Below are 26,353 nucleotides of genomic sequence, written 5' to 3' on the forward strand. Positions count from 1 at the left end.
CCCAAAGTGCTGGAGGGAGGGGGCGGGGGTGGCCCAGTGCAAAGTGCATCCCGAAAGCCCCCTGCCTGGAGCCCCCGCGGCTGGCACTTGGGACCCTGTATGACCCGGGACCTCGCTGCCCCGAGACCTCCTGTGCCCCCCAGTGGCTGGGAGCCTCCGGCCCGGAGCGCGGCAGCCCCCTGCTCTGAGCCTTCAGACCGGGACTGCCCCCCCACCCGAGCCGGGACTTCCTCCCTGCACCCCTGCCCCGAGGCTGCCCGGCGGCCAGCACCGCCGCCTCAGGTCGGCTCGGCTGTGTGGATGCTGGCCGGACTGGGGCCGTGAGGCACCGAGGAGGACCAGGAACAGCCGCGTCCGGCCCTGCCTGGGCTGTTTCTTCAATGGAGAAGTTGGTGAGTGTGGAGGAGGCTGAAAGGAGGAAGAGAAGCAGCAGCTGAGGAGACAGGTAAAGTCAGTTACCTCCCGGAGGGGAAGGGGGCTGGCCTGGGAGGGAGGAGAATCCCTGCTTCTTCCTGCCTGCCTTTACCACTCTCTTCCTCTGCTCTCCCCTCCTCAGATCCCCCTCCTCCTCGCCCCGGGGCTCTGCACAGCTTTCTGCTTTCTGATCTCCAGGTTTGAGCTGGCTTGAGGAGGCGAGAGGGCAGGAAGGGTCTACCACCAGAGAAGCAGCAGAGAGCCTCTGACCAGCATCCTCCATAAAGGTAATAAGCCACTCCTCCCCTCCCCCATTGTTTATTCTTGGCCCCTACCTCATTAAGCAGTGCTTTATTTTCGGGATGGTTACCTGGGAATGCAACCCTTTCCTGGCCCCCAGTTTCCAGGCAAAACCAGAAACACTGCCTATGCCCTGATCTTTAACATTTTAATAACTTCTTTTTCCCAGGAACGTATTTTATCCCTTTTGCTCTGCACAGTGTTTTCGTGTTTTGCATTTTCTTTCGGTACACTGAACCGTGTACCCTGCTCAGAGACTTTGAGACCTTTTTGTGGTTTCCCTGCCCCTCTTACTCTCATAGGAATTCCTCAATTCCTGGTTAATTGCTTGTTAATTCTGAATGACTCTGCTTTTTAATTAAACTACAATTTTCTGCTTTCCCTGTATACTTTCCTATAACCTTTTCTCTACCTCTACCAGAAAGTCTTTTGAGTTATCTAACTGGTGAAGGTTTAGGTAGAGGAAGATACAGTAATAACTTGAAACTTAAGAGTTTCAGAAAATAATGCCAATTTTTTTTCTAGAAAAAATGAATCTGTGTACCTAAGTAGTATGAATAGTACGAAAGCAATACTCCCTTCTGAAGCACTTATGTATAATTAACTCTTTTGTGTATTTCTTGTGACAGATGTGGATGGGCTCTGAAATTCTTATAAAAAGATCAACCGTATTTGTTATATTTTGGGTTTCCTAGAACTTATAAAACTTTATGCAGTATCTTGTTAATCATTTGACACTCAGGAATTTAAAAACCAAAGACTGTTTTGGTGTATTTAGAATCTAGGGTTTTATTTTTGCACTCTTCATAAGATTTCTCATTTCAAAATCCTTACAGAGAATTGGTTAGATTGAAATGTAGGCATCTAATTCATGTGATCAGATTTCTGCTGCTGTATTTTGTTGCTGTCTTTGAAAATGAGCTAAAGGTAAGTTTAGGACATTCATGTAAATCCTGAAGAGGGGGTATAATCAGGGAAATTATGTAGGAGTTAATTCAGAAATTAGCCAAGTGAATAACTTCTCTAGCATCCAATAACAGGAGTATAAAGTGACTTGTTAATCTCAGAGTTATTTTAATGTCTCAGATTGTTTAGGGAATTTTAGGTACAAAGAAGTACTTAAAATAGCAGAAGTTAGGAAATCTTTGCCTTACTCTGTTCAGGTGGACTTTCTGCCTTCTAGTAAAAGAAATTAATGTCTTTCCTGATTCTTCTAATTGTCAAGGTACAGCTAAAGATACTTTTAAGGGGCCCTGAGGGTTTGTATCTTCTTGAAACCCAGCAATGGACAGCAAAAGGAGGGTGTCTGCTACCAAATGGGATTTAGAATCAGAATCTACCAAGGACTGTTTCCTGGTGAACATTTAGGGCACCCTTTGCATGTGTATGTAGGGTCCACTTCATTTCAGTAAATGCTAGGCAGAAGGCGATTTTTATTATTGAAATATATGAATCACCAGAGAAATGCCTAATGATTACTTTGGAACTTTTTAAAAAATGCTGAAATACTGGAAGTATGTTTTTAAAGTAAAAAGGAATTATGTATTTTCTATTCAGGTCTTTTCAGTTAAATATTTTTCTGCTTTAAGTTGAACTTTAGCATGTTTTCATTTTCTGAGAGGTGTTATCATCTGTGCTGAGAAAACACTGCTTCCCTCTGGTTTCCAATCAGTTCATTTTCATTGCTTAAATGTATTTCATTGACCCTCTCAGCTTTTAATGGTTTTTCTGAGAGTAGGGAATGTATGTAAATTGTCCACATCTGCTCCTAATATTAGCATGATTGAGAGTATTTGGTCTAGATTATGTCAAATGTTTAAAATATATGAGTACTTTCTTACCAACATGGCCAGTTAGTTAATCTTTTTCAGTCTGGTAGCTAACTTTGTGGTAATTCTATTATCAGTCACATGGTTTTGAAAGAAAAAAAAATCAGAAAACACCTGATTTATTTGGTAACCAAGTAAGGTTTATAATCGCATTGGGAGAATCACCAGTTTTGGTTGAAATGATGTATTTTGAGTATGTTATGGCCAATACTTACTTTCTTCATACCTAAAATGATGCCATTCACAATTATATTATGACACAGACAATATCTTTATCTTGTTCACTTTTAGCTTAGGTAATACAGAAGTGTGTACTATCCCCCAAGAGTTTAAAGTCAGGCAGTTTCTAATACTTGACTTCAAGCCTTTCAGTTCATTCTCAACAGAAGGTACACCCTACGTGGAAAGCTTATCTCCTTTCTCATAGACTTTCTAGGTACTGATATGAGGCTGCTAAGATGGTAAAGCCAGACATGGGTTAATAAGAGAAAGATTGGCAAGACTTCATCATTTATAATTATTGTGATTTAAGCTTTGAGTTGGGTCTGGGTAAGTGAATTACAAAATTGCCTTTCTTGCCTTGTCCATGTTTCATGAAAATCGTTGGTCTTTCTGCTGGAGCTTAGGAGACTTACAGACAAGTTCTGCATGATAATAGATCTTTATGTTGTACAGAGCCCCAGTACCTTGGAGAGAATGTGAACATCCTTACTTGTTTGGGAATATAAACACTGTGCTGCTATCTTGAGTGATATTAGAAGACAGTTTTACCTTATTTTGGGTCCCAGGCTCTTGGTCACACAAGAAGACCTCATCAGCCTCCTCATCCAGGTGGCACGCTTTGGTCCTGGTATTGTTTCTGCATCCAGAGTCCCTTTTAGGACTTGTGAGCTATTGGGGTTTTTGGTTTTCTCAGAGCCAGTATCCTTGGAGTTGATTTTAGTTCCTTTCCAGCCTGTATCTCTGTTTATTCTGCAAAGAAATGCCTATTTCTTTTTCTCAGGAGCAAACTGTTATCTTGTTTCTAGTGTGTGTGAAGTCTGAGAGCACAGTTCAGATTTGAATCACTTCATCAAAAAAAGTGTGGCCTTTTAGTGGAAATAATATTCAAAAAGCCATTAATGAGTAATCATTTGTGCCAAAGGAAACTGGGGACATAGGGCAAGTTTGGTGAAACTTACATAATTTTAAACAGGTCTTAAATATATTTTGTTTTATAACTTTTATTCATTATGAATATAGATTTCTTTTAATTATGTGAAGCAAGAAGCTTTTGTTTTAACTTAATGAGGTTCACTTGGCATCTCTATGGAAATTAGATGGCAATGTTTTAATTCCTGAATTTATAGTTTCTAATATGGTCAACAGTATAAAACCTTGGAGGCCTAGATTGTTTTCTTTTGACCCCATGTAGAGTAGAAAAGATGAATTCGTAAAATTTAAACACGCTATCAACATTGGCCAGTAAAATCTTATATAAAAGTGATATATATTGGGGAAGCAGCTCATTTAGATGTATAATTCTGAAGTCTTCCTTGTTAGTATGTTTTTCTTTTTTCTGACTGAAACCTAAAATGGAATTTCTAAAGACTGCACCCTCAGAGTTTTAGTCATTCTGAGCCAACTTTGCATTGTACATATGTTTACTTAGAAAACTGCTTCCTTTGCCATATTCTTTTATTTTATTGGTGATTTCCATGAACTATCACATTTTCAAACTTGCATTTCTTGAGGGGAAATAGACTTTTTTCCATTCTCTTCTCTGGACTTCCTCTGTAGTTTTTAATAGGTACCTTTACCAGTGGATATTATATTTACTTTCTAAGTTCAGTGGTCTTTTTCCCTCTATACACATGCAGATGGTCATACTCTATTGTGCAATCTCTCATAAAATTACACCACCATAAAATTAATTATTAGTCTGATGCTTTGGACTATTAGGACATTTTGGTAATAAGTCATTGTCTTTCCTAATTTAAGCTGTGCAGCTAACAGGGATCATGTATGCCTGGTGTGTGTGTCCATGCGGTTTTTCCCATAAACACCAAAACATAAAGAGTGCTCTTTTTGGCTTAAATCTATGGTTGTTATTTACAGTGTTTGGTATTGTCAGAACAGAGAAAAGTGATCTTAACCATTATAGGATGATTTGATTCATTTGAAGTATGCAGAACTCTAGTAAAGTTGTATGCAGGAGTAATGCCAGTGGCCGAAGCCTGCCAGCATACCACACACATGCCAGGCATTCAGACTTTCATTTATCTGATTGAAACAGCCCATGTGAGATGATCACAAGTTACCATTATTTGTGCAGCTTTCTTTTTTATGTTATTTTATTTTATGGCCGCACCTGTGGCGTGCAGAAGTTCCCAGGACATGAATCAAACCTGCACAACAGCAGTGACTCAAGCCATAGCAGTGACAATGCCAGATACTTAACGGCTAGGCCACCAGAGAACTCCTGTGCATCCTTCTGACAGAAATAATTGAGTCACTTTGACTGTTAACACAAAGCTTTTCTTGAAGTTCTTAATAAACTAATACCGTTTCATATCCTTCTGAACACCACCTCACAAGTCCTCCCCATCACTCCCACTGCCTGCATGGAAGTGGCACTGGGTATGTGAACGGCCACCACAACAAGAATGAGGATTCTTAAAGGTTTGAGACCTTGGAGGGTAATCTCCCCTTTCTTGGGAGGTGGGGTGCCAAGGATGACTTATTAAAAATCAGGTATCCAGTGGCATTCATTCTTGAAACGAAGGTATAGCTCATGTGGAAAATAATCACATGTTCCTCTGTGGACATGCCAGAGGCTCGTTGTTGATTTGCATTTTTTTATTTCAGTGGAGTTTTAGATTTATGGAAACGATGCAGAGATAATACAGAATTCCCCTATATCCCACATTCACCTCCCCTAATTAGCATCTTATAGTAACAGACACATTTGCCACCAATAATGAGCCAGTAACGAACCTTCTTATTAACTAAAACCTGGTACTGTCTTCCAATTTCTTTAGCTTTTACTGAATGTCTTTTTTTCTGTTCTAGGGTACTATCCAGGACATCACATTCCATTTAGTCATCCTGTCTCCTTGCGTTCCTCTTGGCTGTCACAGTCTCTTAGACTTCTTTGTTTCCTTGTTTTTGATGACCTTGACATTTTGAAGGATACTGGTCAGGTATTTTGTAGAATCCCTCAGTTGAAATTAGTCTGCTATTTTCCTAAGTTTTAGACTGGGGTTCTGGGAAGAAAGATCACAGAGGTAAATTGCCATTCGAATCACATCAGACTAACAGCATGGCTTGGCACTCTTGGTATTGGCCGTGACCACCTGGCTGAAGCAAGTTTCCCTCTGTAAAGTGGCTCTTCCCTCCCACGCCCCACCATACTGTCCTCTTTGGAAGGAAGTCGCAATTAAGGAGAGGGGAGTTGGTTCCACCTCCTTGAGGGGGAGAATCTACACAAATTATTTAGAATTCTGCACGGGAGATTTGTTTTTTCTTCCTCTTTTGTTTATCTAATCAGTTATTTGTACCAATATAGACTTACTGATATTTATTCTATTCTTTGGGTTAGAATCCAATAGTATTTTTATCTTGTCATCCTAGTTGTTCCATCTTGGCTACTGAGAGCTCTTTTAGTTGGCTCCTGTGTCCTTTTGATATACCCCATCATTGCATTTTTCTTGGAGCACTTCCTTCCTTTTTGGCATTGCAAAATGCTCCAGGCTCATCTTGTATATTTCCTGCCCCAGCCTTAGAATCAGCCATTTCTGTAAGGATAGTTCTGCATTTTTTACAGCTTGCCATGTACGAGTCGTTTTGATCATGCCTCGATGATTTATTTAGAAAGTGATAGGCAGAGTTGTAAACCAGATATTTACTTCCAGGGGCATGTTGGCGAAGTCTTTGGCCTTCCTTGAAGAAGTCTAACAAGGAAAAAAATAAGGTGTAGAAAGAGGAAAGGGTCAAAGTAAACTACTAATTTGGATTGTTTGAAACCTCTGTTCCTGCTGCTGCCACCACCTGTGACAGCCACTTTCCCCATAGCTCATCACATTGCCAGGCAGCCTGGCCTTTCCTTGTTTAAGTGATAGAGGCCTTAGCATACCCACCCCACTGGGGTGGGGTGACAGTTCTCCGAGTGAGTAATTCCTAGAAGGTTTTTTGGTGTGATGTGTGGAAGTTACTTTTCATGTTTTCTTAACTTTGATGGAATTCACAGATCTAGTATTTAATTGACATGGAGAAAGATCTTTTTTAGTTGTAGAGAACTTTTTCAGAATTCCATATGGACAACCTGGCAAAACTATTGTTAATCTTTTACCTGGTTTGGTGTATGCATAAATAAATAAAAATTTCAAAATTATTAACATGATACCTTTTGCATATATGAAGAACCAGCATTTAATAAGACATAAAGCTGGCTGCAGGTGTGGGTTCAATCTCCAGCTTGGTGCAGTGAGTTAAAGGATCTGACGTTGCTGTGGCTGTGGCGTAAGCTGCAGTTGCAGCTCAGATTTAGTCCCTGGCCTGAAACTTCCATATTGCTGTGGGTGCAGCCATTCAGAAAAAAAAAAAGGAGTTTAGTTCTGAAAGTATGTTTTGAGTAGAGCAAAAAGAATTTATGTTTACATCCAAATTCTAAACGTGTGATTTGTTATTTTCTTTATTCATTAGATAAAAACAAAAAACTGTGTTTTTAGAAAAAAACTTCCTGAAAATAAAACATATCCTGTACTATCTTGGAGATTAATGTAGGTATTGAGATCATTTTCTCTAAGAATTGATGTGAGTTCTTTTCTTTGCTCTATAAGTATGTTGTAAAGTACTCTAAGCTCTTCAGAAGGCAGACGATTCAAACAGCTATAGTTCTTTATTTTGTGGGGGGCAGTTCTGATGATTGTTATTTCATGCGTTTTTAGGTTTGGAAAGAGCTCATTGCCACCAGAATCTGCACACACTCTGAACCCCCTGCTCACGATGCTGTATGTGCACAATGGTTATTAGGCAATCTATGTATCAGGAGAAGGGGCATTCTTCTGTAAGGTAAGTGAGGGTCACGGGTCATCTGTGCTGTGCTAGGGGAGAACCCAGTTAGCTTTTATTTTTCTTCTTCAGATCACTAAATACAGCACTTGCTAAAAGAAAATCCAGGTTTGTTTTGATATTGTTTGAATCTTTTTTTCTTGGACGGTATACCTTGTTTAAGTGCCAATGTAATCATCTCATTAAAAAAAAAATTGTTAAAGATGGTTGTTTTAGTATATGGTAGTAGTTTCTGTTAATTCCTTCTAATGATCTTCATTTTCCCTTACAATGTTAAAATCGAGCAAAAACCACTCCAAGAGGATTCTTGGTTTTAAAATTTCTAAGACAAGAGACTTAATTTTAGTGTCAGTTGAAAAAGTAATTAAGTGGAGAGTAAGGAGAAATCATGTTTATTAAGAAAACAAATTGCCAGGAAATTTTCTCATTTCCCAATTTTCTCTGAGGAAATAGCTCTTTGTAGCAGTAGCCTGATTTAAATTATATTACTTAGTACTGATAATTAGGAGTTTGTTAATAACTATTTTCTGTGTATAAAACAAGGTAGGATATTTGACTATACCATTAAGCTGTGATAATATGACCTAAGATAGAGGCTTAAGTTGACCTTTGTGCAGTCTTTGACAAGAAGTTTTACAAGGTAAATTATTATTGGTAACAAGATTATCCCAAGATGTCTAACCTACATATGGGACCAGAATGTCTTTAAAGGACTTTCACATAATTTTTTTTTTTTTATTTTTAGAAGTGGAAGCTACTAATTAGGAGGTGAGTTTAAACTGTTCCTTAAAGTTGGCCCAGATGGAGTGGCTACCTAGAAGCATGTTAGTTTAAGCTTCTGTATGTATTTCAAAGCTTAAACATGCACTAAAAAAGTTTTTTTATATATAAAATGTAACTTTTCACTAGTTCATTTTGGACTTTTCCTTTTTGTGTGAAGGAGATCTCATTTTATATTGTGTTTGGGTACACACCTCTTTTGTGACTTATTAGTGTGGGAATTCAGTATGCTTTTTTTTTATGTGACTAATCAACAGGTTGATTAGATTTCATTAGTTTTAAACATTTTGTATGATCTTGCTGTTGATTATTTGTAGAATAAAACTTTTGGAAAACTGAAACTAGGAAAGTGAGGCAGTAAAAGAGTAGTAAATCATGTACCGGATCACATAAAGTGGGGGAGGATAGAAAGACAAACAGATAAAAACAAAAGGAAAGGAAATATAATCTACAAACTTTTCTCTAATTAAAGCCTTCCCACTCCCCCCGCCCTTGGGGCTAAAAATAAAATATTGTTCAAATACTTGAGGGTACCAACCTAAAGTGTTATGGTTTTTTTTTTTTTTTTCCCTTTTTTTTTTTTTTTGTCTTTTTGCCTTTTCAAGGGCCGTTTCCTCGACATATGGAGATTCCCAGGCTAGGGGTCTAATCTGAGCCATAGCCACCAGCCTAGGCCAGAGCCACAGCAACTTGGGATCCAAGCCGCGTATGCAACCTACACCACAGCTCACGGCAACACCGGATCCTTAACCCACTGAGCAAGGGCAGGGATCAAACCCGCAACCTCATGGTTCCTAGTCGGATTTGTTAACCACTGCGCCATGACGGGAACTCCTCAACCTAAAGTTTTTTTGCTTTTTTAAGAATTTTAAACAGCTTCCCATGGGTTGAAGTTCTTTCGTCTTCCTAGTCTACGAATTGTCCAATTGATACTCGATATCTGCTCACTGATAGTGGTAGAGTCCTTGAAAGGTTTATAATTTGAATTTCCTCTGTGTGTGCATCAGGTCAACCTGAACCCCTAAGACAAGTGCTCACTTGCTTCCTCTCTTGTCTCCATCTTTAGCTGCCCAGAATCACCTTCCATTTTATCTAAAATAAATGTGGTGTTCATTGATCTTTGTGTTTACAAAAAGCCGTAGAAGACGTATTCTGTTTTTGGCTATTTAGCACTTTATGCCTCACTCTCTTTTTGAAATCTTGTATAATCTTAGAGAAATGCCTGAAAGTTTTGGTTATAACAGATACATGTTAATTAATTGTACTAATATGAACTGTTGCCACTAGGGTTTACATGATTTAGCAGTGGAAAGTTCTGTGATATTTAATGAGTACACTATCAGTGGTTAAGTATTCTAAATTCTCCTTTTTATTATATATTCTCCCTACCCTTCAAGGCTGATCCCTGTAACCTAATGAATCCTTTGTAAAAAGTGGACTCAGCTAGGATGTTACACCACCATTGTCGAAGGAACCCTGAACTTCAGGAAGAGTTGCAGATCCAGGCTGCAGTGGCTGCCGGGGATGTCCACACAGTACGAAAGATGTTAGAACAAGGCTATTCCCCCAATGGCCGGGATGCTAATGGCTGGACCCTGCTTCATTTCTCTGCAGCAAGAGGAAAGGAAAGATGTGTTCGAGTATTTCTAGAACATGGAGGTGAGTGTACTAGGAGCAAAATCTTTTTTTCCCTAAGAAGAAACTTAAAATGAAATTCTGTTTAGTTTAAAATATAAGTGTGCATATTTATACAATTTTTAATACTTCTTATTCATACTCAATTTCTTATTCTCTCTCCTTTGTGAAGATTATCATCATGTTGAGTTTTGTTTGAAACCAAATTGTCTAAAAAACTTGTTAATATGCTTTTTTCCTCCTATAATTCTAGTTTATGTACAGCCAGATTTTCCCAGATTATTCAACTAAAAGCAGCCTTTCTTCAGGTTGTCCAATTGCTTCGTTTCAGAAGCAGAAGTGGCTGTGGTATTGGTAATTAGAGTGTTGCTCAAGTTTCCCCTGTTAGAATTGCTCAAGCAGACAGGGCACGTGCAGGCCCCTTTAAATATCGTGGCTGTAATGACACCCTATCTTTTGACTCTATCACTTAAAAAAAAAAATTTAGGTGCTTTTATTGCTGTTTAGAATACTTGGCTTTTCCAGAATTGTACATGGTTTCTAGGTATCCTATAAGATTGGTTATCAGAGGTCTAATTTTGTGTTAAATATATACAGTTTGAAAAATGCACTTCACATTTTATATTTTTGCCTTGAAAAACAATCCCCTCCCATAATTAATAATAACTAATCATTATCTTAAACTAATTTACTTTTTTCTCCAGTTGGGTATCCATTTAATTTATTTTCTTAAAGATGAACAAGTGTATTTTATCATTTGTACTCATATTATTCTTGTAAATTAAGGTGTAAAACATCCTGGTTGGGACTCAGGTTCCATTATGTACCATTCTAGGGCCTGGATTGCTTATTAACAATCATTTAGTTTCATTTCTAAAGTGTACTTTATCAAGACTAGTCCAGCTTAATTGCAAACTTAACTTGAAGTACAGAAAACATAGAAGTCCGCTAGTCCTGAGATCAGGAATCAGCACACATCTGAATGACCCTGAAATAGGAAGCATGCCCCGAAATAGTTGGCTGTGGACAGGACCTTGCCATTCGCTGACCTGCGCTCCTTTGTAGTGTGTGTAGTGAGGTGTGGGTCTTCCCTTGCTCACACCTCGGTTCACCTTGAAGCTTGAAAACCTCAGCCCTGAAGGTAAGGAGGGGGAAACCAAGAAGAATACCAGGAGAAAGACCTGAAAAAAACTCATAGGTGGGTGTCAGATCAGAATACTTAAAATTCCGGCAATGTTCAGTAAAATTAAGACCAAGATAAGAACTCATGTTTTTTAATTCCACCTCATCATGTTACTTTCTACTTGTGCCAGCCTTGCTTGTAAAACATTTTTTTTTAATGTTCCATTACTCTGGTAATACATGAACTTGTCTTCTTCAAATAATACACATTTTCAAATAAATTACAAATAATGCCCAAATCCCCTTTGGCCAGCTCCCAGTCCTTATCTGCCTACCCCTGCCCAGAAGTAACCCATGGGTGTGAGTTTGGCTTGGTCCTTATCTTTCTAGATCATTTCCTTATGTACCCATAGAAAATATGTCTTTCTGTGTGATATGCAGTTTTAGAATATAAATGAAATCATGCTGACCATATTATTCTGCAAGTGTTATTTTTTTGCTCAGCTATATAACTTAAGATTTTCTTAATATCAGTGGTTAGCAAACTTTTTCTGTAAAAAGCCAGATAGTTAAGTATCTTAGACTTTGCGAATCCTCCCTGTTTCTGTCATTAACTACTCTGCCCTTGTGGTATGAAGGCAGCCTTATTTAATGTGAACCAATGAGTGTGGCAGTGTGCTGATAAAACTTTATTCATAAAAACCAATGGCATGCCAGGTTTGGTCTCAGGGCCCCAGTTTGCTGAACCCTATATCTTCACCCTCTCCCCCTTTCTCTGTGTGTGTGTGTGTGTGTGTGTGTGTGTATGTGTGTGTATGTATGTGTAGATATTTTTAACATCTTTTATTGAGATAGAATTCACATACTTTACAGTTCATTTAAAGTGTCCTCTTTTTGCATATTCAGAGTTGAGCATGCATCGCCAGAACCAGTTTTGAAACCTTTTCGTTACATGAAAAAGAAACCTTGTCCCTTTTCAATAATAATACATATGGATTTACTGTCTTCTTTACAACTGCTGGATATAGGCTTTATTAGTATGGATGACTGTTTATTTAAACCATCCTTTGTATTTTTTGAGAGTGGCTGCAGTTTTCTCCACAGGAGATAGTGTGTTGAGAAGGTAATCCATGCACAAATGAGTGTGGTCAGAAACAGAGCATAAGGGGATGGTGCAGACTGTTCAGTGAGGGGAGCCGCTGCCCCTTGGATTCCAGCCTCAGCTCCTTCCTGGAGGCGGTCACTGTCCCTGCAGCCATGGTTTGTGCTAGAAGTGTGTGATTTTTTTCCATCCTTCTTCTAGCCTGCTTCCCTTTTGTCCGTGGTCTGCTCTACATCTGGATTTTCTTTTTTTTTCACAAAACACTAGCTAAGTGATAGTTCATGACTGTATCTCAAATTCCATTTTATGGGTGTGATTTATTTAAATTTATTCCCTGTCGTTGGACATTCTGATTTTTCATTTTCCTGCTTCTTCAAACAGAATTATAGAGAATCCTTGACTGATCTTTTTACAGATGAGAGTTTATCTCTTGGATAATTCCTAGGAGTTCAGTGATACAGTTACCCCTTCAAAGGGATGTTAATTTTGTTTGTTTGTTTTTGATGGACATTGACAAATTGTCCTTTAAAGAAGGCTGTTGATGGCTCTGTCCTTATGGGGTGGGAGGATGCCCAGGCGTGTATCACTAGGTGCTTTGCACTTCCTCTGGGTGATCTGCTTGCCTCTTTTTTTTTTTTTTGCCCCCCCCCCCCCAATGATATATGAATAGCAAAGCATTGCAAGACTAAACTGCTTGGCTTGTCTTTTTCTTACCACTTGTAGGAGCTGTTTATATATGTTGCTACAGTCTTCCAGTTTGCAGCTTTTTCACATTCTTGCTGTGTTTGTTTGGGGGACAGAAGTCTGCGTTTTAATGTAGGTGAATTGTATTTTTCTTTTGGCTTATGGCTTGTGCTTTTTGTATCTGGTACATCATACCACAGGGTCATTATTTGCCTGTGTTTTCTTCTAAAAAGTCTTGTGGTATTTAGGACTTTATCCAGAATTGGTTGTGTGTAACATGAGGTGGGTGGCTATTTCATACATAAAGGTAACCTCAGCCATCCCTTCTTTCCTTATTGCTCTGTCATACCAACTCAGATACACAATATTTATATATGCATGGCTCCATCAGTTCTGTTGTCTGCTGGTATAATATTGTTGTAAATTGTTCTCCAATAAGTTTTAATATCTGGGGGAGCATGTATCCTCTCATTCTTTAAGGATGTCTTGGCTAGCCTTAGCACTTTACATTTCCATATAAAATTTTAAAACAACAAAATTACATATTTTGCAGAAGACTTTCATTTATTATATAGCACCTTTTATGTGCTTCTTTACCCTACAAGAATAAGAGATTTAGGGAGTATTTTTTAATAGCCCATCATATATCATTTAGGAACCATTAGTAGGAGAGGAAACCTCTGCTTGCCTTGGCCATGTGTAATGCTTCCACGTGCTTTGTGTTTAGTCTAGGCCTGGCTTTCAGTCTCCAGAACAGGATACCCAGCTACCTGGTCAGCCTTTCCATGCTTGGGGTTCACAGCACAGTATGAGCTGCTGCTTTGACTGTGTTCTTTTGTAGTAAATAGCACCACAGCTTACTACTGTTGTATCAAAAATCTAGAATCCCTCCTCCTGAATGGTTGTCAGATCCTTCCACTCCCTTTCGTTGGAGGCATGCCCCACCTTTGGGCACAGAAAGTTCGTTCCTCACCAGGACTGTCATGATGTCTCTGCCTTCCCTGCTTCCAGTCCTGCCCCCTCCCAGCCAGTCTCTAAATGAAGTCATCTGTTCAAAGTGAGAATTAAAATACTTCCTTTTATAGCCCATGGGTGGCTTCCCATCACCCTTGGGGTAATATTCAGTCCTTAATGTGACTTACATGGCCCTGTAGCATCCACTCCTCTGGGACATCTTTCTAGCTTCATCTTTGAGCCATAGCCCCTCTGTATTCTTTCATAGTCGCTGAGCTCAGAGGTGCCTGCCCAGGACCCGCCTGGGTCAGGCACTCACTGCTGCTTCCGCCTCTGCCTTGCTCATACCTGCTTCTCCCTCACCTCCCCCCACCCCTTCCTCCTGGAAGTTGCCCCTCACCATCCGGACTTGGTCAGATCCTTCATCATATGATTTTATTGTGCTCTATACCTCTGTATTGTAGTTTCTTTCGCAAGCATAATTATCTTTGTAGTATTCTATTTGATGTCTGTGTCCCTAGTTAGTCTTCATGAGGATAGAACTCACTTTTGTCCTGTTCTCAGAGAGAGAGGGAGAGAGAAAAATAGGAAACCATCACCAGTTATTTAGGGTAATTGTTCCCTAGCCTTAGAGAGACAAGGCTAATCCCCCCCCCCTTTTTTAACTTGAAAATACTGATTGAAAATAGATCAGCTTATGATGGGATTAGAAAAGTACCTGAATTCATCATGCCTGCTCTTTTCTGTAAACCACAGTTTCTTTAAGAGTTTCTAAACTTCAAGTGAGGTTGTCCCCTCCTGTTAATAAGCATATTTTGTGATGGACATTAAGATGCAATGAAGTCAGAGATTCAGATACAGGATGGTGAGTGAAGAAATGCGCAAAAAACAAAGGTTCGCTTTCCTTACCCCCTTGCTGTTCCCTCTCCCACCTCTGTGCAGGATGTAGAGAGAATTCATGTAGATAGTTAGATGAGAATGAAGTAGCCAGCAGTCACTTATTTGTATATTTATTCAGAAAGTACTTGTTGAGCACCTAAGATAAGCCAGGCTCTGGCCAGGCCCTGAAGTACAGACATGAGCATTGTGCTGGCCTTCTGGCACTTCATAGTCTAGTGGGTGGGCAGATTTATGGCCAAGATTAGTTGAGCATTTAGTATAAGCCTAATTCCTCACAACTGCTCTATGAGGATAAGTAGTATCTTTTTCCACTGAGAAAACTGAGCCACACAATGGTAAGTAATTTGCTCAAGGTCATTCACCTCATAAATCTTCGAGCGAGGATCCAAAGCCATTGTCTTAATCATAATTCTGTCAGAAAACAATGCAGTCCAACAGAGTGAGCTGAGCACTATGCACAGATTAGCACCCACTCTTGGCGGGATGGAGTTGGCGGGAGTGGCAAGGAAGGCTTGATAGGGAAGCATGGTTTGCTTTGAGGTCTTGAAGAGGGAGGCAGGTATGGGGCTCTGGAAAGATGCTGAAAGGACACAGAAGACACTGAGAAAAGGGTTGAAGAAGAAGAGGAACATACTTGGTTTTAGAAAACGAAAAAAATTCAGTGTGATTGGGGCCTATCCATTTTTTTCTGGGGACAGTCGTGAGCCACTTGACAGGAGTGAGAGAAACAGATGTGTGCTTTGGAAAGCTCACTGATTACTGTATGTGAGCTTATTTAGCAAGGGGGCCCAGGACCTCAGGCCCTTTTGCCTGGTCAGGACAGCAGTCTCATCTGTACCCCATTTCTTGAGCACCTCCTATGTGCCAGGCACTGTTCTGAGTACTGGGAATACAGTAACAAAGTCCTGCTGTGGTGGCACTTACATTTCTAAATGGAAGAAATTGACAGTAAACATACAGTATCAGGTGGTGAAGAAGAAAGAAACAGAGAAGGGATAAAGAAGTACAGGCTTCTGTTGTAAATGAAGTGTTCAGGGAAGACCTCTAATGTGACATGTTAGCTCTGAGGCCTGAAAGAAATGAAGACCAAACCGTGCGACCATCTGGGAGAAAAGCATTAAAGAGAAGGAAATAGCAAGTGCTGTAAAAACTCTAGGAACATGCTTAGTACTTTCTAGAAAAAGCCAGAAAGACCGTAGCTGGCACAGAATGATAGGAGAGGGGGCACACCTCAGTAAAGAGAGTCAGCTCATGTTCTGTAGCTCCCAGAAGATGCAGAAAAGGCTTTGGACTTTATTCTGAGAGAATGGGGAGCCGTTGACTACCCCTCAACTGAGGAGCGATGCAAACTTACTTAAGGGTGCACTCTGGCTACCCTGAGGACTCAGGACAGATCATGGAGGAGCAGAGAAGAGCTAGGAGAAGCTGCCTGGAAGTTTTGGCACAATCCAGGTGAGATCCTTGCTGCATGGTCTGCACAATAGCAATGGATGTGTGGTCGGATTCTGGATCTGTTTTGAAAGTGGAGACAAAATGTGCTGATAGATTGGCTGTGAGGTGAGAGTGAAGGAAATCAAGAATAACTGAGGCTTGGGGGTTGAGGATCAGGATGAAAAGAATTGTCATTTACTGAATGAGCATGGGAAAGTTAGCCAAAGCAATTTAAAGGAAAAAGAGAAAACATAGATATTTAGTATAAGTCACCTACCCTACCAGGAATTTTTAATCTCAAGGACATTAAAGGATCAGATCTTTCAGTTAAATCTGTACACCTTCACAGTCAAACCACCAATGAGGGATCACACAGAATCATCAACACTCAGATTTAAGAGGTGGACTGTGACTGCTGTGGTGGCTGCCGTGTGACCACAGAGGAAGCCTGGTTGGGGAACAGCTGTGTGAAGCCATATGTGCTGCTGCTATGGGAGAAATCCAGTTTCTTTGAGAAAATGAGCACGTTTGACTTAAATCGCTAATACAGTCTATATTCCAAAAGGAAAAAAAGGGAGGCTCTCTTAGTTTACTCTAAACCTGTGCTGTCTGTAGCACGGGGGCAGCAGGCGAACCTCAGAGATACTGTGGGTTCAGTTCCAAACCACCACGATAAAGCAGACAGCGCCACAGAGGGAGTCACATGAAATTTTTGGTTTCCCAGTGCATATAAAAGTTATGTTTGCCCTACACTGTAGTCTAGGAAATGTGAAGTAGCATTATGTCTAAAGAAACAACGTACGTACATTAATTAAAAATACTTTGTTGCTTGAGTTCCTGTCATGGTACAGCGGAAGTGAATCCGACTAGGAACCATGAGGCAGGTTCCATCCCTGGCCTTGCTCAGTGGGTTAAAGATCTGGAGTTGCTGTGAGCTGTGGTGTAGGTCGCAGATGCAGCTCGGGTCTGGTGTTGCTGTGGCTGTGGCTGTGGCGTAGGCTGGTGGCTCTAGCTCTAGTTAGATCCCTAGCCTATCTCCATATGCTGCGAGTGTTGCCCTAAAAAGCAAAAAAAAAGAAAGCTTTATTGCTAAAAAGTTGCTAACCATCATTGAGCTTTTAGTGAGTCATAATCTTTTTGCTGGTGGAGGGTCTTGCCTTGTGTGGATAGTTGCTGACTAATTATTGTGGGGGTTGTTGAAGAGTGCAGTGGCTGTGGCAATTTCTTGAAATATGACAAAAATGGATATTTGTCACATCAATAGACTCTTCCTTTCATGAATGATTTCTCTGTAACATGTGATGCGTTTGCTAGCATTTTACCCACAGCAGAAGTGCTTTCAGAATTGGAGTCACCTCTATCAAACCTTGCTGCTGCTTTGTCAACTAAGTTGATGTCATATTCTTAACTCTTTGTTGTCATGTCAACAGCCTACACAGCATCTTTACCAGTAGTAGATTCCATCCCAAGAAACGATTTTCTTTGCTCATCCATAAGAATCAACTCCTCATCTGTTAAAGTTTTATCATGAGATTGAAGTAATTCAGTCATATCTTCAGGCTCCACTTCTCATTCTAGTTCTCTTGCTAAGTAATCTGCAGTTACTTTCTGCACTGACGTCTTGAACCTCAGAATGAAGATGAAGATTGGGATTGACTTCTTCTAAGCTCTCGTGAATATTGATATTTTGACCTCTTCCCATGAATCACAGATGTTCTTAGTGGTGTATAGAGTGGTGAATCCTTTAGAAAAAGCTTTCAATTTGCTTTGCCCAAATCTGTTAGAGGAATCATAATCTATGGCAGCCATAGCTTTAGGAAATGTATTTCTTCAATAATAAGACTTCATAGTTGAAATGACTTCTTGATCTGTGGGCTGCAGAATGGATATTGTGTTAGCAGGCATGAAAACAACATTCATCTCATTGTCCATTTCCATCAGGGTTCTATCAGGGGCACTGTCAATGGGCAGAAATATTTTGAAAGGAATCTTTTGAACATTAGGTCTCATCCGTGGGTTTCATAGGTTCAGTAAACCATGTTATAAAGAAATGTGCTGTCATCCAGGCTTTTCTGTTCCATTTATAGAGCACAGGCAAAATAGATTTAGCATAATTCTTAAGGGCCCTAAGAGTTTGGAAATGGTAAATAAGCACTGGCCTCAACTTAAAGTCACCAGCTGCATTAGACCTTAACAAGAGAGGCAGCCTGTCCTTGGCAGTTTTGAAGTCAGGCACTGACTTCTCTTCTGTAGCTATGAGAGTCCTAGGTAGTATCTTTTTCCAATCTAAGGCTGTTGCCATCACATCAAAACATTGTTGTTTCATGTAGCCACCCTCATTAATGATCTTAGCTAGGTTTTCCGGATAACATGCTACAGCTTCTACCCATCATTGGGTGCTTTGCTTTGCTTTTTGATATTATGGAGCTGGCTTCTTTCCTGAAACCTCATGAATCAACCTCAGCTGGTTTCATACTTTTCTTCTGAAGTTTCTTCACCTACCTCAGCCTTTGTAGAACTGAAGAGAGTTAGGGCCTTACTCTGAATTAGGCTTTGGCTAAAGGCCATGTTGTGGCTGGTTTGATCTTCTATACAGATCACTAAAACTTTCTCCATATCAATAATAAAGCCATTCTGCTTTTTTATTCCTGTGTTCACTGGAGAGCACTTTTCCTTTCCTTCAAGAGCTTTTTCTTTGCATTCACAACTTGGCTAGCTATTCTGCACAAGAAACCTAGCTTTTGGCCTATCTCAGTTTTCAACATGCCTTTCTCACTAAGTTTCATCTTCTCTAGCTTTTGTTAAAGTAAGAAGCATGGGACTCTTCATTTGAACAGTTAAAGACATTGTAGGGTTATTAACTGGGCTTATTTCAACATTGTTGTGTCTCAGAGAATTGGAAAGCCCAAGGAGAGCAAGAGAGGTAGGGGACTGCCGGTAGGTGGAGCCATCAGGACACAAATTTTTATTGATTAAGTTTCCTTTCTTATGGGCGTACTTGTGGTTAAAATAGTAATAGCATAGGTCATTGATCAGCATAACACATATAATATAAAAAAGTTTGAAATATTTGGAGAATTATCCAAATGTGATACAGAGACATGAAGTGAGCAAATGCTGTTGGAAAATGGCACTGATAGACTTGCTCAAGGCAGGGTTCTCACAGACTCTCAATTTGTAAAAGATACAGTTAGTATCTCTGTAGTGCAATAAAATGAGGTATGCTTGTGTTTACATTAGAATTAAACAAAAAACTCAGTTCTGCAGTCACACTGGTCATGTTTCACATGCTCAGTAGCCACATGTGACCAGTAGCCACCAACTTACACCTCACAGATATAAAATGTTGCCTTGTGCAGATACATATGTTTTTACTGCTTTACTTCCAAACATCCTGCTTCAAAATGATGAAAACTTAGGGTTTTATAATGTCCAAAAATATTAGTGTTTCTAAACACAATGTGATGCATATAATATTAATAGCACCCCGTCCAAATCCTTGTAGTCTTTCTGACCAGGTTAGCTTGCTGTTGGAGTTTAGAAGAAGAATCTCTACTATGAGAATGGGAATTAAAAAAAAAATCCACAATTATTATTATATTCTTTTTCCCATTTCAAATTTTTCTGAAAATTCAAAGACCATACTGGACATTGCAAGAAAAGTAACATTAAGAGACTCTACATTAGCTGGTGTGTTTATTTATCTTCAGATTCTTTGTTTATGCAGACTGACCTGGAGGACAGTGACTTGAAACTGTAGAAGTTAAATCCATAAAGCTGATCCTCAGAGGAACCTGAGAAAAGAATCTCAGGTCTCTTCTTGGTACAGTAGGTAAAATCCTCTTGGTGAAACAAGAAAACAAATAAGAGAGATAAGGGATTAATCAAGGGAATCCATAGCAGAATGGTGAGAATTTATTTTTAGCTTTTCGGAAGTGAAAGATTTTGCACATGGTAATCCCAAATGTGATGGAACAAGGACATTGATGGTAGAAATTTATGAAAGCACTTGTGGGAAGTTTAGTAGTATGTGTTAGATCCTTAGAAATGGGGAATCTCTTTGCCAATAAACTTACTTCTATTAATTTATTCCAAGGAAGCAGTCTTAAGTGCAGCATTTCTTTTCTGTATGAAATTTTACCCCTTATTATATATAATTTTTTAGATAGAGGTATTTTCAGTGCCCAAATATAGAGGAAGAGTTAAGTAATTAGACTATGATTACAATTATGTATAGTTTTTTTTTGTTTTTTGTCTTTTTAGGGCCGCACCCACAGCGTGTGGAGGTTCCCAGACTAGGGGTCTAATTGGAGCTACAGCTGCTGTCCTACGCCAGAGCCACAGCAACGCCAGATCCGAGCCACGTCTGCACCTACACCACAGCTCACGGCAACGCTATATCCTTAACCCACTGAGTGAGGCCAGGGATCGAACCCACAACCTCATGGTTCCTAGTCAGATTCATTTCTGCTGCACCACGGTGGGAACTCCCCAGTTATGTATAGTTTTAAAAGTGTATAGAGAGGAAGTTGAAAGCTTGTTATCAATGTTGACAGTAGTATTAGGGAATGCTGTTTTTTGCCTTACTGCTTTCCTAAATTTTCAGTTTTTCATTAATGAAAAAGTAGTATTTCTTGGGGGGAATCTTTGGGAATATTGTACTATCTGGCTTTCCAGCTCTTTGTTCTGTGGTGAATTATTGGTCAAGTTTTAGGTTTTTAATCTAGATTTTTTTTCCTCCATCACTTTTGCTTTTTCTTTCTATGATAATACTTAATGGCACAATGCATAACTGTTTTTTGTTTGTTTTGTTGTTTTTTTAAGGCCTCCAAGCAGTGCCTGTGCCTGTGTAACTTGGCTAATTACATTTGATGCTTTCTGAGACTTTTAAGAGAGTAATCATATAAATAGCAAATAGAGTACAATGCTTATACATATATTTTGTAAAATTCTGATTTTCTTGCTTTTTGGACTTTATAATGTCCAAAAGTACTTGAGCTTTTAAGCAAGTGGGAAACATATTGTAACCTCTATACAAATACTGGTAATATTTTTGACCAGGTTAGTGTATATATTCCAATCTTTGGAGAAACCTATAAAGAAAAGGATAATACAAGGAAGTATAACTAAGTAGTCAAATGGAATGCCAAAAAAATGTTCTAATAGTACCAAAGGGGGGGGGGGGGTTGGTTAGTAAAGGGAAGAAGAGGAACAAGAAAGGAGACAGGTGGAAAACAATAAGATGGTAAATCTGAACTCAACTATATGAATAGTTACATTAAATATTAGTGGACTAAACTTTCCAAATAAAAGCTAGAAGTTATCAGAAAGGTATACAGACAAAACTCAGTTATGTGCTACCTCCAAAGATATACTTTTAAGTATAAAGGTATAGGTACATTGAAAGTTGGTGAATGGAAGGCGATATAGCACACAAATGGCAAGCATGTGAAGGCCCAAGTGGCTACATTAATATCATATGAAATAGATTTCAAGACATAGACTTACTAGAACAAAAAAGAGACATTTCACATTGACAGATGGGGTGGCTCATTAAGAGGAGTAACAATCATAAAATGTGCATACACCAGGAAAGAGAGCTTCAAAATATGTGAGCAAGAAACTGACAATTAAAGGGAGAAATGGACAGTTTCACAGTCTTGAATGTTTGATATTTTAACATCTGTCAGCAATTGATAGAACAACTAGATTTTTAAAAGTCAATAATTGGAGAAAATCTGAAAAACATTGTCAAACATGTTGAAAATTGAACCCAATACTTGAGAATATACATTCTTTTTATGTGTGCATGATATGGACACTAGGATAAATCACATAGTGGCAATAAAGTAAGTGTTTGTAAATTTAAAAAGGCTGAAATCTTAAGGGTATGTTCCCTAACTGCAATAGAATTCTACTAGAAATCAACAAAAATAAGATATCTAGGATAGCCTCAGATGTTTGGAAATCAAGCAGATTTTGAATTGAATTATAGTAAAAATACAATTTATCAAAATTTGTGGGGTATACTAGAGCAGTGCTTAGAGAGGAACTTACAGCTTTAATTGTTTGAGTAGAAAAGAAGAATGATCTTAAATCATTTAAAGTTTTTATCTTAAGAAACTTGAAAAAGAAGAAATTGAGCCCAAAGTGGCTGTTCCCACTTAACTGCTTAACAATCTCTGTGAAACATTATCATGAAGACTGGAATCATCCTTGCCACTGGAAGGGACTGACCTGATTTTGGAGCCTAGTGGAAAATGCCCCATGACTGGAGCATTGTTGAAAATAACCATGGTCTTGACTTAGGTGACAAACAATCTAGAAAGGTCAGCAGCACAATTGCTTGACCAAGGCTGTGATACTGGTTGGGGCAAGCAGCAGAGCAGCCACACATTTAAAAGGAGATCTGGCAAATGAGACAGCTATGTGGGCTTTGATAAGCTGCTACCTACCTATTTCTGGGAATTTAGGGGGCATATGCATGCCTAAGAAAGACCAGAGAGGACTCATCCCTGACTCAACATGAGGTCAGAAAATGAGAGGTGGGACATACTTGTAAATTACCTGATTATTAAAGGTGTGTCTTAACCTATTTGCAGATCTCCTTGGCAAAGCATGGAAACCTTGTTGGCTGAAAATGTGTTAGCATGACCTTTGACCAGTCATTGGTCAAACATAAGTTATCTTGGCCAAACATGTTATTCCTTGGAGCAGCCTCCAGAAGCCAGGCTTTAATAATAACAACTGAGCAGAGACTTAAATGGCTGCATATGCAAGGGAGACAGACTGTAGAATTAGTCTAGGCAGTTCATTAAAGCAGATTGCAAGAGCAGCCCACCTGGAAGAGGTGAGGATCAAAATCCAGGGTTACTATCATATAATCTAAAATCTGTAATTCTTAGTAAAATCATGAGACATACTAAGAAATTGGAACATATTTCTCCTACACAGGAAATAGAGTGAGCTAATAGAAAGTGTCTCTGAAGGGACCCAGATGTTAGACTTAGTGAAACTTAAGAAAAGCTATTATAAATGCATGCAAAGAACTAAGAAAACCATGTTCAAAAAGTTAAACAAAACCATGTGATGATGAGGCATCAAAGAGAGATCAATAGAGAATACATACATATTTTAATATATATAAATGAGAATATGTATTTATATATAAGTGGAAAATTTACAGTTGAAAGCTCAATAACTAAAATGAAGAATTCATTGCTTAATAGCAGATTTGAGCTGGAAGAAGGAATTGGTGACCTTGAACATTTATCAGCAAGCATTATCCAGTCTGAGGAATATGTAGAAAAAAGAACTTCTAAAATATCAACAACACCAAGATACCTGGGACATCTTATGGCCAAAATAATTTACGTTTGACCAGTAACTGGTTAGAGGTTGTGGTTAAGCAATGTTATTGAACATACCAACTATGCATGATTTCTAATGGGAGCCAGAAAGGAGAGGGGAGAGAAAGAAAGGGACAGGAAAAAAAAAAAAAAAAAAAAATTGAAGAAAGGCCAAAAATTTCCCATGGTTGTTGAAAACTTCCAGACTATACATCTGAGCAGTTCAGTGAACTCCAGGTAGGATACATTCATCTAAGAGACATAATAGTCAAACTGTGGAAAGCTAATAAAACAAAGGGAAAATCTTGAAAGCACCTAGAGAGGTGACTCATATATAGTGGATCCTTCATGATAAGATTAACAGCTGATTTCTCATTAAGAATAAATAGTGGCCAGAAAGCAGTGAGATGACATCTTCTAATTGCTGAAAACAAACATCAACCAAGAATTTTTATATCCAACAAAACTGTCCATCAAAAATGAAGGCAATATAAATATATCTCCAGATGAATGCATGGAATTTATTGCTCTCAGACCTACCTTACAGTAAGACGTACTAAAAGAAGTCTTTTGGGCTGAAAGAAAAGGACCATGTGTAATCCAAATTCACAGAACAAATAGAGAGCCCTGGTAAAGGTACTTATGTGTGTAAAAAAACAGTGTATTCATTTTCTTTTGCTGTTCAACAATACAGATTACACAAACAATTTAATACAACACATATTTATTACCTCACAATTGTAAGGTGTTGGCCAGACTGTTTTCATCTGTGGGTTTGACTGGAGAAGAATCTGCTTCTGGGCTCACTCAGGTGGTTAGCAGATTAATTCCCATGAGTGTACAGGACTGAGGGCCTCAGCTTCTTGTTGGCTATTGGCTGGAGGTTGGCTGTATTCCTAGAGATAACCTGCAGATTCTTGTCCCTGCAGGAGCCTTTCCCACCAAGGCTCCTTAGCTCCTCAAGGCAGCAAGGAGAGCTGCTGTCATGTGTCTGCTAGCATGATAGAGTCTCATGTGTCATACTGTAACCTCAGCAGTGTTATCCCATCACCTTGGCCAGATTCTCTCGGTTAGAAGGAAGTCATGGATCCTGCTCATACTCATGGCATGAACATGAAGAGGCAGGGATTATGGGAGGGGCCACCTGAGAATCCTGTCATAGACAATATAAATATGTTTTCCTCCTTTTCATCTCCTAATAGACAACAACATAAAATAATAATTGTAAAACTGTTGTTGGACTTATATAAAGATGTAATATATATGGCAGTAATAGCACAAAGGAAGGGAGAGGAAAGGAGGCTATATGGGAGCAGTTTCTATATACTGCTAAAATTAAAGCAAAAGTAAAAATAGGAATGAAATAATAGAAGAAATCAGCAGAATTGAGAATGGAGAAAATTGATGAAACAAGAAAAAGCTGGTTCTTTGAAAAGATCAACAATTGGTAAATCTCTAGCTAGACTGATGATGAAAACAAGAGAAAAGACGCATAACCAATATCAGGTATGGAAAAAAATGATCCTATAGATGTTAAAAGGATAGTAAGGAATGTAATGAACACCTTTCTGTCATTTAGAAGAAATGGACAGATTCCTTGAAAGCACAGACTGCTAAAACTGATCCAAGGAAAAAAGAACAATTTAATAGCCTTAAATATAAGAAATACTTCTTTGTATAATTAAAAGTTTCCACTAAAAATACCCTTCAGGCCCAGCTGCCATCTCTGTTGAATTATTTCAAATATTAAAGGAATAAACAATAACAACACTGCTCTTGCTCTTTGAGGAAATACTTTGAAACTTGTTATATAAAGTTTCAAATTAAATGCAGACACTGCAAGAAATGAAAACCACAGACCAGTATCTCTCATGGCAGTAGATAGAAAAATCCTTAAGATACTGTAAAATGCCTTCCATTGTTATATAAAAAAGGATATTACTTCAAGGCCAAGTGTTTATCCCAGGAATACAAGGTTTAACATCTGAAAAATCAACCTGATGAGTAATTTACCTTATTAATAGAATAAAAGTAAATACCAAATGATTACTCAGTTGATGCAGAAAGTGCATGTGGCAATATAATATACACATTCATTATAAAGACTTTCAGCAGACCAGAAGCAGAAGAGAACTTACATACCCTGTAAAAAACTATAACTTACATCATAGTAAATGGTGAACTGCTAAACGCTTTCCCTCTAAGATCAGGAACTAGACAAGGGTGTATGCATTTACTACATTTATTCAGCGTTCTGTTGTTCAAGTAAGAGTACTAAAATTGGAAAGGTAGAAGTAAAGCTGTCTTTATTTGCAGAGAACATAATTGTGGTTTTAGAAAATCGTAAGCAAAAAAAGGTGCTAGAACTAAAAAGTGAGTTTAGGTTATGAATACACAGGAAAATAGGTGAAATTCAATTTTATTTCTCTATACCAGCAGTTTACATTTGGAAAATGTGAAAACAATTCATTATGATAGCATCAAAACTCAAAATATAGTAATAAAAGTAACTACTGGTGTGCAATACTTGAACACTCAAAAGTACAAAACATTGCTGAGGGAAATTAAAGAACACCTAAATAAATAGGTATTCTGTGTTCATGGTTTGGAAGAATAAACATTATTTAGATAATTTTAGAGATTTACATGTTTAGCGTTGGTAGAGTTCCAGTCAAGCTTCTAGCAGGCTTGTTTGAAGAAATTGGTTTGTTAGTTCTAAAATTTGTTGGCCAAAACAATTTTAAAGGAGGTTTGAAGTTGTATACCACCTCTTATAAAAACCTACAATAATGCTGCAGTAA

The 26,353-nt window shown here is 38.7% G+C and overlaps 1 protein-coding gene and 1 long non-coding RNA gene across 6 annotated transcripts in view; both read left to right on the forward strand.

Annotated features, from left to right (window-relative positions):
• Positions 1-12: 12 nt before the first annotated feature.
• ASB7 (ankyrin repeat and SOCS box containing 7) overlaps positions 13-26,353 on the forward strand; it is a 48,669-nt gene continuing 22,328 nt past the window's right edge. For 2 of the 5 annotated variants that reach the window (XR_014815279.1, XM_003121646.5), the window contains exons 1-4: positions 13-445; positions 613-701; positions 7,472-7,595; positions 9,773-10,034. Coding sequence is in view for 4 of the 5 variants with exons in the window: in XM_003121646.5 (XP_003121694.1) it covers positions 9,824-10,034 (211 nt within the window). In the remaining variant the exon portion in view is untranslated. Of the gene's footprint in view, positions 446-556; positions 702-7,471; positions 7,596-8,340; positions 8,364-9,772; positions 10,035-26,353 lie in introns of all 5 variants that reach the window. The other 3 variants (XM_084976061.1, XM_005659791.4, XM_013993233.3) reach the window with 3 other exon arrangements.
• LOC146406424 (uncharacterized) lies at positions 15,488-23,663 on the forward strand. Its single transcript, XR_014815305.1, has 2 exons — positions 15,488-17,048; positions 20,663-23,663. It is a non-coding gene; the product is annotated as an uncharacterized LOC146406424 (long non-coding RNA).

This window comes from Sus scrofa, chromosome 1 (genome assembly GCF_054392235.1).
Source record: "Sus scrofa isolate SSC_HxYL_T2T_F1_AM1 chromosome 1, Sscrofa_HxYL_maternal_Yorkshire_Landrace_v2.0, whole genome shotgun sequence".
Taxonomy (NCBI): Eukaryota; Metazoa; Chordata; class Mammalia; order Artiodactyla; family Suidae; genus Sus; species Sus scrofa.